A 14094-nucleotide genomic window follows, 5' to 3' on the forward strand; every position below is an offset into this window, starting at 1 on the left:
CCTAACCCAGAGACAACTAACCTTTCTCTATGACCCAGTGTTGCCAGGTGTAACATAATTATCAGATTGTAACATAATTTTTCAGAAAAATAGAGTTGACCAATAAAGTGTAACATAATCGATAATTGTAACATAATTTAGAGAGAGAGTTGAATACATTGAAACTATTTGTCATATTTTCTGTTTATCAGAGCTTCGGCAACAGATATCAGTCACTTCGGCTATTGAAATTATTTTACATCTAAGGGAATTCTCTATTGCCGGGGAATCCCAGAATTGATTAAATTACTTAACGTCAAACATCGAACCTCCAAGTTTACTTATTTCGGCGCTGTGCGCTGCCACACCTACGGAATTTGGAGTAGATCTACGGAATTCAGACGGTACCTACGGAATCTCCTATTTTGTTCGATATTCTGCGGAATCATTATGAAATTATTTTAAGATTGTATTCCTCTCTTTATTGCTGTCAAGTCTTCGAAAATATGAAATTTATTTATCTTTTGTGTTACCCATCAGCAGGTAGTTGGAATTTTTCACAGTTTCGCCGAGTGGGCTGCGTCATAAAAACCATCTACTAATAATGTACGCCCTTTCTACATCACTTGACTTTTTCTATTAAATTTAAGGCGTATGTTATTTTCCTCCTTTTTATCATGGTAATAGGGTTTAATTTTGAATAACATAGTTTCGGTGTACTTGCGCATTTATTGAACTTTGAAGAAAATTGCATTGTTCATGGACTAGATAGAGACATCTCTGATCATTCACATAAAAATCTATAACAACATTTTTCACTTCATCATGTTAATGAAAGAGTATTTGCCAGATCTGAGATAAATCCCCTTTCTGCCATCTATTGTAACATAATTTTCAGGAAAATCTGATAATTTTGGCAACCTGGTTCCATAATTTCATTTCAGTTATCTGGTAACACTGCTATGACCTAACCTAATGCTTTGGTTCTGTGGTTAGCTGGACAGAATTTGTTCAAAACTGCAAACTGCGAAAAGAGTGGATAGAGACCAGAGACAACTCGAGTGCACGGTCGAGTTAGCGTTGATTGTGTACTGTTGGGTAGGAATATATTTATCAGAGACAGTCTCTCATATTTCTGAAATAGATAGAACTTGTAAATACAATATAATTCTCATCTGTAAACTGTTTCAATAGAACTTCAGTAAGTATCAGCAGAGGATCTCTAAAGTAATCTCGTTATTCCAACAAATTGTTGATACATTTTAAAATTTACATTTTTTCAACGGTTTCGTATGCAGAAACCGTTGTAACAAAAAATGTTACATTTCCATATACAAAAAAACTGACCAGATTTTTGTTGGGACTATTCTATATGATATAGGAGATGATAATTTCCCGAACTCGGTTGTATTGCTCATAAAATGGTAAAATATGTTTCCACAAAACACCTTGGAAGCTGAATATTGAAAGCTGGATTGTATACAGGAGTTGGTTTTCATGTTCGCCCATCTGATTATTTTGAATCAATAAATGTTGTTATAACCCTTCTTTGATGAAATTCTTGCTAGACATTATTTAAACGAAGTTGGAGAGATTTAGTGGACATTTAATGAAGGAGCTAAAGGGCATCAATATAAATTAAGAGCGCCTAGTTTAAAAACACATCCCCACGCTTTAAAACTATTTTTAACAACATACATGGCCAATTCATCTGGAATAATTGAAATATAAAAATTCAATCTGCCCTAAAATGTTCAAACTGTTAAAATTAGAGGAACTGTTGTTTCAGTCCAATATGCCTAAAAAAAAAACTAATCCATTTTGGGCATTCCTGATGGAATTTAAGAGGGAAAATAAAATCGCAACAAATGAGGAAGCAATGGAAAAAGCTGATGTTGTATGGAGGGTGAGTATGTCTATGCCTCTGCATATGTGCTAAGCCTTGAATAAATATGAAGAAGTTTTATTATGATCAATATGAACCACTGCATTGACAAAAACCACTTCAATAAAATTGAATAGGAAAGACAATTATTTTAAAATTAGTCAATGCTTTAGCATTGACTATTTGTATTAAGCTAGTTCTAAGTATTCAAATATTTCATTGCGATAACAAAATCTGAATTGATTCAAATATAGATTTATTTGTAAATATGGTGCAATAAAGACATAATTACAGAATCAATTAGATGTATATTCTCTAATTACAGAGTATGACTGATGCTGAAAAAAAAATGTATGCAGGAAGAAAAGGGAACAATCATCAAAAATCTCAGGATGCTCCTATGACTGACGCAGAAAGAAAATCAAATGAAGAAGCCTTATTTCAACAGACGATGATTGAAGAAATTTCATCAGAATTGGCTATTGCTAAAAAATACAACAGTAAGTGCCTTATTAATACATAGTTACAAGTGTCACACCAAACAGTGAATCAAAGACAGGAAAAAGGGTGACCTTTTTTCTTCCTACCTGAAGTAAGCAGACAATGGAATGTTTAATATTCTATGAAGTTAAGAATTAATAAAGAATTTACGAATGGGAATAGTTTTGAGAGATATTTTTGTGGTGAATCAATTTAGTCGAGAGTATGTGTCAATTCATTTTTTTCTTCAATATAATTTTTTTTACAGATTTGCCCCGTTACGAATTCTTCATCATTCATATCAATAGTTTTATTTTTGATAAGCAACAGTTGATGTATTATCCTTGTGAGATTGGTATCTGCAGTTTTACTCTGGAGTATGGTGTTTCCGAAAATGACATCTATCACTCATATGTTTACCCAGGTTAGACTTAAATATGATTATCAAATGAGTAATTGGAGATTCACTTTCATCTAGATTAATTTAATTCAATGGAGAATACTCCTCAATTTGAGTTATTACTACAAACGCAAGTTTAAACTTAACGATTTTGAGTTTCATCAATGAATGAGGTATGGGGTTTTAATCTCATTTCTTGTGCACAAATTGGTAACAGCGCCCCCTAAATTAAGTTCTCTGCATATTTATGAACTGGCCTATAGCCTTTTATAAATCATTTCTAGTGGGCTTTGACTGGCCCTAAGACTTCTGATTTCTGAATTGTCAAGAAGTGCTTCTTAAAAGTTGTATAAACAACCTGTTTTTGAAGAATTCTTCAAATTATAAACTACATAATCAACTCGATTTATTCTTGAGCTCCAACTACTCTTCAGATATTACTAAGTGTATTCAAAATGTAAAAAATTTGTTATGACAAGTAACCACAAATTTTTACAAAAAAGGTCCTTTGCCTCCTGGTTACCCCGGTGAAGCTAAAATTATTTCTGAACAAACACATCAACTTCCATGGGACTATGATGGAATGGATAATCAGGAACAAGTTTTTAATGAAGTTGTGAACTATTTATCTGTGAGTCCTTTAATCATAGCATTTATCTAGTTTTAAGTGACTGAAGTTTGACCTTATCTTTGTTCTACTAGTGAATGCTTTTTTTAAAGTGCAGAAAATGGGGCTTCATTTTATCATGAAATTTATCTTGAATCAGTAATTCTAGAAACGCTGATAATTTTACATGAAGCTCTACTCTTTGAAATATTATATCAATAGTTCAAAATAAATTATGGTTTTTTAGGAAAGATCGAGAGGATCCGATAAACTACCCATATTATATGCAATAAAAGAAAGAGATTTGGAAACAGTAAAAAATGTTCTTGAAAGATGGTGTGAAATGTTCGATCCAAGAATTGAATTCACAATTTATAATGCTCTGACTCTCTTCTCCTTATTGGTCAAAAACACCGTTAAGAATTCGCAATGGACACCAGAGGCAATAAGTTACGGTGAATTCCAGAAAGATAGGCATCAGTATGCTCCAGGAATTGCTTGTGAGGTAATATTGCTTTGGTTTTCTCAAGCTTTTTTTTGTTGTTTCTCATAGGTCTCCAGGGCCAAAATTGCTACCTGGGCACGGTCCGATTATTCGACTTTCGTTTGGTTTCTTTGCGATACGCAGAGGTTTGGACAAATAGACCATTTTCTGAACCCTCTGAATCATACGAAATCAGTATAAACGGACATTTTGTGCTTTCATTCCATTTTGAAAAACATTTTTACCATTAAAAATTATTGCCTTAGTAAGTCTGTATTGCTTAGGTTCATCAGATTCTTGGCTATTAATTTCATGGATATTATATTCTTTCAGTATCATGGCTCGTCAGAGTACCCAATTCATTGCTCAAGATCAATTGCTATAAGACATGGCTATATAATATGTGAAAATTGCAGTCCAGCTTTGGGCATTTCATTAATACCTGGCGACCATGTTCCAGATAATGTAATAAGGAATAGGGACGAAAGAAGGGCTTCATCCAAGGTGGAAAATTATCCTAAACAAAATAAGCACTTCATTACAATTATAATTTTACAGCTTAGTGATGACACCGGCAGTACTGTGAGGGAGGACAGTAGTGATGCAGAGACTTTAGTGTCATTCGGGAAATCCAGTACATTCAATGAAGATACAGCATCATCAATTGACTTTCCAGAGTATGATGATTGCCGGCAGGTTAGTTTGCTTGTGACAAAATTATTGTAGAATTTATATTGATTACATAACATCAATTACAATTTGAAATGTATCTTCTCAGAAAATAAATCCTAAAGGTGACAATTTACACACCACTGGAAATAAGAGCACTTCTAATGAACTCAATGCAAAAACAGGAAGTTCTGGTTTCAGCCGAAGACCAGCTGCATTACGTAAGTTAAAAATATATATACATATATATATTATTGTTTCAATATTGATTATATTCTGTTAATTATTGTATGAAATGAGCTTTCTTGAAGGCTGGTAACTTCTTGGTTCAAATTTTGGATCATCTGAAAGTTTTACCAAAACCTTGGTTATATTTAAAATTGCACCAAGATAACAACCATGCTCTCAGAAAGAATATTACGAATATTGGATCGCCTTGTATTTTTGCAATAATTGAAGTAGGCTTTTCAATCAATAAAAATTTTTTTTCAGCATCTAACTCAAATGAAGTTTTTTCCAATTTAACTGAAAGCCAAGAATCAAGTGAGTATTTTAAGTATTATATGGTTGAACTGATACAATACTAAACACCTTGTTTGAGATATTTTTCCAAAAATTCCAATTTATTTAATCAACTATCTAAAACAAAGTTTGTCTCACTTTTCAAAATTACAAAGTTCACATTTCTTTTTAGATGGAAAAAGAACTTGTGTATTGGCAAGCCTCCGAGGAAGAGGAGGAGCAGTACCAAAAGGAAAAGGAAGAGGACATCCTTTCCGTAAATGAGTGATACATTCAAACTTTTTTTATTTGTTTTTCTTTTTATAACTTTGTTTTTATTAGATTCACGAGTTTTAAAGTTTTCTTTATGTTAAGTTAGTGTTGAGGACAGAATTCTCATTATGTATTATTTCAAATGACCATGACTATTTGTTAGCAGTAGTTGTTAATGTCATAATGGATGCTCTTTGAGATTGCGACTATACTTTTTATCAAATTTGTTTTACTCAGCCCAAAAATTTTTTTCAACTCATTAGTTAGTCAGTGATTCAGTTTACATTAATTTTGCTCTTTTTTATCTAATTCAGTAGGGTCTAAAAAGCGTTATCATTATTTCTGTACTTATCAAAGTTTTTGAGTCCCTTTAAAATTGTTTTTCTTAATAGGTTAATTTTGTTCTGGACACTTTACATTTTGAATATTTTATTGTTACATTGAAGAAATATATTTTTGAAATCTATTTGTAGTACTTGGTGACGAATTTGTGCATAGTTTGCTATTTTATTAATTGATGGAGAAAGATAAGGTACAAAAAGGTTTGTGAAAAATCTAGCCAAATATTTTCTGGAGCTTTATAATCAGAATTATCATCCATATAGAAATATTTAAAAAATTGATACAATTCTAATGTACAAGAAAATGGGTTTAAATTTCCATTAATTGATTATAATTAGAAACGCTCAGTAGGACCGGCGAGTTTTACTGCGGGTTTTTATTTTAAAATCACTTATTCATATCGCATTTTTTTCTATTCTTTGATTTCTTCATTCATATAAAAAATGGAAAAATAATTACTTTATTACAGCATTTCCGTCTTCTCTGCAAGACGGATATTTTGGAATAAACACGTTTCTAATAATAAACCGGTTACAAAACGTTTCACTGTCTAGCTTTCAAATATTCAGACGCTGCCGCAACTCGAGTTTCGAAATTATAATACGGAAGTGAAAAACCTGCGAAGTGCGTATCGAATGAATGGCAGATTTCGCGTTTGCAAACGAAAAAATCACACTACACGGAGCGGTTCAAGAAAATGACGCATCGTTAGTTAGAAAGCTTTTAAATGAAGGCGCAGATGTCAATTACATGGATATAAATAGCGGGACGCCTTTGCATGCGGCTGCCGAAAACGGGAATATTGAAATCACCCAAATCCTCCTAGAATACCGAGCTGACATCCGCGCGAAAGACAAATATGGCAGGACCACCATCGATACAGCGTTTTGGAACGGTGGCGAGGCTCTTGCATCTGCCCTTCTGGAAGAACTCGACGACATCAACATTTCGATAAACAATCGAGACGACACCCCGCTCCATTTAGCGGTGGAGCTGGGTTATCCAGAACTGGTGAAAGCGATTTTGAAAAGGGGCGGTGAAGTGAACGCGAAGAAATACAGAGGAAAGACCCCTCTTCACGTGGCTTGTGCTGTAGGGAACGGTGCCATAGCTAGGAGCCTTCTGGAATTCGGTGCTGATTACAATTGTAAAGATGAAAACGGTGATTCGCCTCTACTGATAGCTTCCAGACATGGAAACGAAGATGTGGTGCGAGCGCTCCTGAATTACGATGTTGATGTAAATGTTCGCGTCCGAAGAGGAGAAAGTGCTCTCCATTTTTTGATTGAGAAGAAGGTGAGCGAGAAAACCGTAAGGTTGTTGTTGAATAAAGGGGCGGAAGTCGATGTTGGCTCTATTATCAATAGGACACCTCTGCATATTTGCGCAATATACGGCCAAGCGGATACAGCCGAAGCTCTTTTGGAATACAACGCTTATCCAAACTTTCAAGATACAAATGGACAAATTCCACTGCACTTGGCTTGTATGCAAGGTAACGAAAGTGTTATCAGATTGCTCATTAGTTATGGCTCCAGCCTTAATTTGAAAAATGAATTGGGAAAAACACCACTCCATTATGCGGTACTTTTTGGTTGTAACCGTATCGTGGAGTTGCTACTTCTAGAAGGGGCTGACCCAAACGTGCGTAACATAGATGGTAGAACACCTTTAGCTTATTCGGTTTGTGAAGTATTCAACTGCGAAATGGTCTCTACTTTGATATTATTTGGAGCAGACGTAAACTGTTTCGACAAGTATGGCTTAACACCACTTCATATAGCTAGCAGAGCTTCTGGCAAAGATATGGTTTCACTCCTTTTGGAATTAGGTGCAGACATCAATGCCACTGACGCACAAAAACGAACGCCCTTAGACATAGCTTTGAATGAAGCTGACGGAAACCAGGCCGTAATTTCCCTTTTGAAACATCATCTTGTAATGCGAAGTACAGCTGGTCTTTATGTATGCAAAGAAAATCTATACCATCTAGACATTGACGAAGAACTCGAGTATTTTCAAGAAATCTGCAGAGAAGAAGTGGAAAAAATGAAAAACTTAAAACTGGGCGGAAGTAGAATTTCTTATCACGATGTATTGACCAAATCAATACATAACTTGGTCAGAATGGTAAAAAATGACGATGTTGTGAGAGCTTTGGAAGAAGATTATCAGTATCTATTTCCTCTGTATGGTAATATAACTACACCTATCATTAAGCAAAATTTTGCAGTAGCTGTTGAGAGAAGGAATTTATTGGATAAGTCCATCCAATTTTTTAATTTAGAACCAAAACTACCTCAAAATTGTATAGATTTGATATTTATGTATCTTTGTAATGCTGATATGATGAATTGGATCGTAGCTTTCGAAAAATAGAAGATGCCCGTTATCAAAATATGTATAAAGAGGTTAATTATCAACTTATTATAGTTGGCTGAAATAAGATTGAAATTTCAGCCTGAATATATCTCAAGTTTTTTCCATTTTTTTGTTATATTGCCTCTATGTACTTTCTTGTCCTAAGATAAGTAAGAGTATATTATAACTTCTTCACCTTAGATATTTCTCCATCCTTAGTAGATGAAGAAAACCTGTTCGTCTTTTAGTTCATAGAAGGAATGTAAGAGAATAAAAGGAGAATAACCATTTATCCATTATAATTCAGTAAACTACAGCCTCATAACTCAAAATTCGAGAAATAAAATCAGGCAAAATTGCTATTTACATGATTAAAAAAATAAATAAATAATATTAAAATAACATTAATACCAATATTCAACCATTTATCCAGCTATCCGATAAGTCACAAAACTTCAACATCAGACTATTCAATTCTGAAATGAAATTTTTTCATTTAGGATAAAATTGTAATTATGACATTGAAACTCAATACATCAATGTTTATGCAACAGTGATATAGTGGATGTTGAAAACCGTATAATCAATTGAAAAAAAATCCTGTAAAACCGTCAAAGTAAATTTTGTGAAATTAAAATTTTTTTACTTAAAATACATTTGAATGAACTTAAAATTGTCCTGCAGGTAAAGTATGTACAAAGTAAACTCTCTCCTAAAAATTGAATAATTAGGAGGTACTATCTTCCAGCAATAGAATCCCCTGCTTGATGCCTATAGCAGAAATCTCTACCAGGTAAACATGATAATTTACAAGGTGTTCCTAATCTAGTTTTCGCATGACAAGATTCTTTTCCTCCAAGAAGATTGGGCGTTCTACTCCTTGATCTTGATTTATAATACCCACTTCTAGAGAGGGGCGGCGTGGGTGATCCAAATTCATTGAAGTTATCAGATGTAGGTTCATCCAGAAGATTTTTTGATGAATAATATTCTGAAGATGTTACATCAGGATAAACATAACCCTTTTCAGAATAAATATTCTTAATATTATTTTCTACATTACCACTAGACTTCTCAGGAGTTATATCATATTTTATCATCTGGGGGTTTGCTTTAGGTGTTTTCTTATAATTCAATATCCAGGATATAAATCCTTGTACTGAAAGTTTAAAATATTCACAATTAAAATATTTTAATGATGAATTTCAAGAAATGCTATAACTGTTTTGTTTTAAACTTACATATAGCTAAGCCTCCAATGACTGCTAACAGATGGAGTGGCTCAAGATGTTGATTTTGCCCATAAATACCAATGGCCAAATTGAATGAGGGTAAAAGTATAACAATAAGTCTGATACCCATGTCCACATCTAGGAAGGCACTTCCAATCATACCAAACAAAAAGAAAGCCAAATGCCATAGTATCAAATATAATCTTTCAATTGCCAAATCGGTTCCTCCTAAAGCTGTTGATACCCACTGTAGTCGCTCCTCAAGTGCTTTTTTAGTTCCACCAACTAATGAAACTAAACTGTGCACTGTTTTATTCACTTCTATCAAATTTTTCAGTGTGTAGTCATATTGGTCTCTAAATTCTTTAGATTGTGTTAGAAGCAATTGGCTTGATTCCTCTGAAATGATATTGCTCATTTAGAACAGTTGAAAATGTAAAGAAGAAAAGTAAGATTTCTTTGCAAAATAACTTCAAACTTATTTTACCAATTTTCCTGAATATTTCTTGAGTTTGTTCCTGAAGCAATATCAAGTCTCGTATCAATTCCTGATGATTCAATTTACTTTCAGTACTTTGAATTTGAAGTTGATTCTTAGAATCCCCTATTTTCTCCTGTAAATCTTTAGTGAGGGAAATCAATTTATTGTGAGTTTCTGCAATTATTCTCTTTTCATCTACTAGCCTAGCAATATTTTCTTCAATTGCAAGTTGTCCATGAAACTGAGCAGAGTGCAAGTCCTTTTGTTGCTGGGATAATATATCATGACCTATAACCAAATGAGTTTGCTTTCAAGAAATTATATGAATTTGCACCAGTTTTTCTGTAAAACTTCCAAGTATAGGGGTTTACAATCATATACCTATATCAAATAGATATTCATATGTACCTTTTGACAAAGAATCAAATGTCTCTGAAGCCACACTATGTAAATTTTCCTGATTCAACATAATTTTATCAAGGGTGTCAATTTGGTGCTTAGCAGCATCCATAAGACGATTTACAGTGCTTTCTGCAAGACCTCTGAATTGTGTCTGTCTAATCATATAGCAGACTGCTCTTGCCCTATTACTCATAAGATGGTATATTGTCCAAGTATCGGAATCCATAACCGTTGTACACTCTTTAATACTCATCTCCTCTGTGCAAGGATAAGTTGGTCGTCCTTCCACATAGGATTGACAATTTAATAGATGAACAGCAAGTTTAGCGAGTTGTTCATCATTCAATTTGTGGCAATCTGTTTTCAATTTAAGGATCACCTGAAAGAAATTACTTTTTATATACATGTTCAAGTTGATCTTACGTAGGAAAGTTTGAAAATACTGCTCAGTAAGATTTAGAAAATTATTATAGTATCAACAAATTGAAAATTGCACAATTCCAAAAGGTATAAATGAATGTTTTTCTTGAACATTTAAATTGAAAAAAAATACTTGCTGAAATTGAAATTCACAGACAGTGAATATAGAATCATACCCTTTGTTGACATGAATCTAGCTCTGAAAGAGCCACACCAGTTAATTTAGCTGCCTCTGATATGAACTTTTCGTCCATTGTGGCCACTTCATAAGGAATATTCTGATTAAAATCGTCTATTTTCTCGGATTCACCATAACCAAAGTACCTTCCCCAATCTTTTATGTAATCGTTAAGAGCTGGTGTTACTCTTTCAAAATTAATAAGAAGCACTACTAAGAGTGAAAGACTCTTTATATTGAAAAACATGGTCAACAATATTTTGAAAAAATATGGAAATTAGGGGTCACATGGACTTTTTAATTTCCTTCAACCTCGATTCAAATTTCACAAGTTGTTAACTTTTTGAAGCAGCTGTCCAGCTGTTAAATTTCGGTTGGAACCATAGAGAAACGAAAGTTATTTTTATTTCAGGTTTCTGTACGGTTATTAATGAAGTGACAAAGGGATTGAAGGCTTTCTCCAATATATACGAAAAATATATATTTTCGACAGAGTCTACATTTAGTTTAAGAATAATAATAAATAAAATAATAATAAAAAATAGTTCAGTGCAGGTAAGTTAAGAGTAGTAAAGAAAAAGTTGAAAACACCACAACTCTGTGAAGAAAGCATAATGATAGGTTAGCTTTAGTTAACCTTAAATGTAAACACTTGCTTGTTGTTTGATGCTTGCTGTAAGTTGCGGGATTGATATTGATACCACGTGTTGAAGTGTAGTTTGAATTTTGTTAGTAGTTGCATTAATTTCGAAATGGCTGACGATTTGGAACAAAAAATTATCAAACAAGTAGAATACTACTTTGGAGATATTAATTTACCACGTGATAAATTCTTAAAAGCCAAGACAGAGGAAGATGATGGCTGGGTTACTCTGGAAGTTTTACTTAGTTTTAAAAGATTGGCTAGTTTATCTGAAGACCCTGAAGTAATCGCCAATGCTTTGAAGAAATCTGAAAATGGATTACTAGAAATAAGTGAAGACAACAAAAAAGTGAGAAGAAATCCTGAGAAAACAGTTCCTGAAATGAATGAGACACGTAAAAGAGAACTTTCTAAACGTACAGGTGTGTATAATTTTTTGCTGACCTCTTATACCCTATGTGTGATTCATTTGGTTTCACTAGGCCACAGTATTTGTATGTAAATTTTTTAGTTCTAACATCCATAATTCAATTCAAAGTCCCTTCAAGCTTAAAGCGTCTTTGAGTACCATTTATTTGTAGGACTAAAGAAAGCTTTAAAATTGAAGAGACTGAATTTAATTATGATGTTATGAAACTAGCCATAAGTAGTTTGAAATACTAATGTTCTATCGCTCAATGAAAATATGTGATATCTATCTATGCAGGAATGCTACTGCCCACTACTGTTGGTTGAGATAGTTGTGCTATGTTTATTAGCTATTAACTAGATCAAGTATCAAAGAACACAGTATAACTAAGGATTAGTAAATAATTCATAATAATATTTCATTCAGTATATTATGTAGGGGAATTACCAATGGTGGGCAAAAAGGAATAATTATATGGTTACCTAATTTATGTACTCCTACAATAGATATCTATTTGTTGTTGTATACTTATGTTTTCACCGAACTGTTGGTCTTATTGACCAAAATAATTGGGAACTGCAAATCCCATCCATTCAGATTGTTTTCATCAATCCAAATTTTTTTCAGCTTATGCCAAAGGATTTCCTTCAGATGAAGAACTCCCTGAAATTCTCAATTTCCTAGAATCTCATGGACCAATTGAATCATGTATTAAAAGGTCTTACAAAAAAGATGATGAATATATATTCAAAGGTTCCTGTTTCATCATATTCAAAGATGTTGAAACTTGCAAAAAATTTGTTGAAGCAGAAGAAATCAAATATAAGGACGTCAATTTAATTCGTAAATGGCAGGAGGATTATTATAAAGAAAAACGTGCTGAAATAGAAGAGACTAAAAAGAGTAATAAAGAAAAGAAACTTGCTAAACAGCAAGAACAAGAAGATGAGAAGTCCAAAAAAACTATTGAATTTCCTAAGGGTGCAACTCTTTTCTTCAGTGGAATTCAAGAAGGGACAACTATCACAAGAGAACAAATCAAAGATAAGTTGAGGGAAATCGCTGATATTGGAAATCCTTTCATTGATTTCAACAGAGGAGATGTACAAGGCTACGTCAGATTACCCAAGGAAAACGATGCTGTTGAACTTATCAAAAAATTGGAAGATAATGAATTGGAAGTTGGTGAGGCTAAATTGAAATTGAAAGTGCTAGAGGGAGAAGAGGAAGAAGAGCATATGAAGAAGTCTGCTGAGGCTATCACCCAAATAAGGAAATCCCACAAGTTTAATAAGTTTGGAAAGAAGAGGAAGGGTGGAAACTTTGGTAGCAACAACAGGAAAAAAGCAAAAGTAGAGAAAAGCGATGACTAATCTTTTATCAAGTTTTTACATAATATTATTGTTGATTGAATTCTCCAGAATGTATATTATTCTGTGTTTAATATTATAATGTAAATTATGTAGTTTACATATTTGACAGTATGGCATAAAATAAACTATTATTTTATAATTAATCTTTTATTGGTGAAGCAAATAACTATTATCATACATCTAAAGCAAGAAGTTATACATTTTTTGAATTTAAAATACAAATGATTGATAATAAATAGATAAAATTTGAATAATACTAATTCACTTCAATCATAAGGTTCCCTTTTCGAGAGCAATTGAAATATTTGTTCCTTAAAGCTTTACAAAATTGGCTTTGCTCCTTCTTACCTACCTCTGGACTTTGTCTGGGAAACAATTGAGGATAAATGGATGAAATTTGCTGCATATCTATAACATACAACTGCCTCCCATGAATAATCCTGATAATTTTTGTCAAACACACAAATATTAAAAGAAAAACAGTAAATTCCAAAACTTTTGAAACTGCACTCGCTGAATTAATTACCGATAATAATTTCTACTTTATAAGACAAGCTCAATTAATTTTTTGTTTGAACTGATCTTGTGTGATTCTCAAATCAAGGTAGAAGAATTTGTAGGTTGCAGTTGCGAAACTCGCTAAGATCATGGAGTTTTTTGGGTTATCCAGGATTAAGTGATAATTGGAATGCAATCATTTCCATAAGGTACTTCGGAATTTTTTGCATGAACGTCAAAAATATGCAACGTTTTTTCCAGAATACTGCACATTACAGGCAGATATATATGTCCTGAAAGATGTTGGGTTTATTTCCTAAGTTTAATTGAAAACAATCTCTTCAAGATTTACAAACATAAACACGTTTTCAGTAAAGGAGACAGTTTGAAATTTGAAATTGATTTAATCGTTTAATTTTCGTTACATTTAATGGAAACGTAGTTTTCAGTTGCATTTCATTTTCTACTTGGGAGCCA

The 14094-nt window shown here is 33.0% G+C and overlaps 4 protein-coding genes across 4 annotated transcripts; 3 read left to right on the forward strand and 1 right to left on the reverse strand.

The window, feature by feature from the left end:
* The first annotated feature begins 1006 nt into the window (after positions 1-1006).
* LOC123312066 (protein maelstrom 2-like) lies at positions 1007-5744 on the forward strand. The gene is made up of 12 exons (XM_044896261.1): positions 1007-1127; positions 1160-1180; positions 1769-1885; positions 2190-2364; positions 2613-2768; positions 3248-3375; positions 3599-3856; positions 4169-4339; positions 4394-4531; positions 4614-4725; positions 4997-5047; positions 5199-5744. Exons 3-12 carry the CDS (start codon positions 1775-1777, stop codon positions 5288-5290), a joined length of 1392 nt encoding a protein of 463 aa, XP_044752196.1. The 5' UTR covers positions 1007-1127; positions 1160-1180; positions 1769-1774; the 3' UTR covers positions 5291-5744.
* A 333-nt stretch (positions 5745-6077) lies between these two features.
* Positions 6078-8273, forward strand: LOC123311704 (ankyrin-3-like). The gene is made up of 2 exons (XM_044895774.1): positions 6078-8107; positions 8195-8273. Exon 1 carries the CDS (start codon positions 6260-6262, stop codon positions 7997-7999), a length of 1740 nt encoding a protein of 579 aa, XP_044751709.1. The 5' UTR covers positions 6078-6259; the 3' UTR covers positions 8000-8107; positions 8195-8273.
* Positions 8264-11048, reverse strand: LOC123311705 (protein brambleberry-like). Its single transcript, XM_044895775.1, has 5 exons — positions 10693-11048; positions 10103-10475; positions 9701-9982; positions 9223-9612; positions 8264-9140 (listed from the first exon to the last, which is right to left on the reverse strand). Exons 1-5 carry the CDS (start codon positions 10939-10941, stop codon positions 8719-8721), a joined length of 1716 nt encoding a protein of 571 aa, XP_044751710.1. The 5' UTR covers positions 10942-11048; the 3' UTR covers positions 8264-8718.
* Positions 11049-11326: 278 nt separating this feature from the next.
* LOC123311047 (la protein homolog) lies at positions 11327-13258 on the forward strand. The gene is made up of 2 exons (XM_044894804.1): positions 11327-11759; positions 12374-13258. Exons 1-2 carry the CDS (start codon positions 11447-11449, stop codon positions 13117-13119), a joined length of 1059 nt encoding a protein of 352 aa, XP_044750739.1. The 5' UTR covers positions 11327-11446; the 3' UTR covers positions 13120-13258.
* Positions 13259-14094: the final 836 nt, after the last annotated feature.

This window comes from Coccinella septempunctata, chromosome 4 (genome assembly GCF_907165205.1).
Source record: "Coccinella septempunctata chromosome 4, icCocSept1.1, whole genome shotgun sequence".
NCBI lineage: Eukaryota > Metazoa > Arthropoda > Insecta > Coleoptera > Coccinellidae > Coccinella > Coccinella septempunctata.

What these genes read in the sequence shown, in the direction of transcription:
- LOC123312066 (XM_044896261.1), top strand. Translation starts at nt 1,775, where the DNA reads ATGCCTAAAAAAAAAACTAATCCATTTTGGGCATTCCTGATGGAATTT. An exon ending in CTCCAGGAATTGCTTGTGAG is followed by an intron (nt 3,857 to 4,168) that starts GTAATATTGCTT and finishes ATATTCTTTCAG; the next exon opens with TATCATGGCTCGTCAGAGTA. An exon ending in AAAGAAGGGCTTCATCCAAG is followed by an intron (nt 4,340 to 4,393) that starts GTGGAAAATTAT and finishes ATAATTTTACAG; the next exon opens with CTTAGTGATGACACCGGCAG.
- LOC123311704 (XM_044895774.1), top strand. Translation starts at nt 6,260, where the DNA reads ATGGCAGATTTCGCGTTTGCAAACGAAAAAATCACACTACACGGAGCG.
- LOC123311705 (XM_044895775.1), bottom strand. Translation starts at nt 10,941, where the DNA reads ATGTTTTTCAATATAAAGAGTCTTTCACTCTTAGTAGTGCTTCTTATT. An exon ending in ATTTGATTCTTTGTCAAAAG is followed by an intron (nt 9,983 to 10,102) that starts GTACATATGAAT and finishes ATTTGGTTATAG; the next exon opens with GTCATGATATATTATCCCAG. An exon ending in CATTGGAGGCTTAGCTATAT is followed by an intron (nt 9,141 to 9,222) that starts GTAAGTTTAAAA and finishes TTAAACTTTCAG; the next exon opens with TACAAGGATTTATATCCTGG.
- LOC123311047 (XM_044894804.1), top strand. Translation starts at nt 11,447, where the DNA reads ATGGCTGACGATTTGGAACAAAAAATTATCAAACAAGTAGAATACTAC. An exon ending in AGAACTTTCTAAACGTACAG is followed by an intron (nt 11,760 to 12,373) that starts GTGTGTATAATT and finishes AATTTTTTTCAG; the next exon opens with CTTATGCCAAAGGATTTCCT.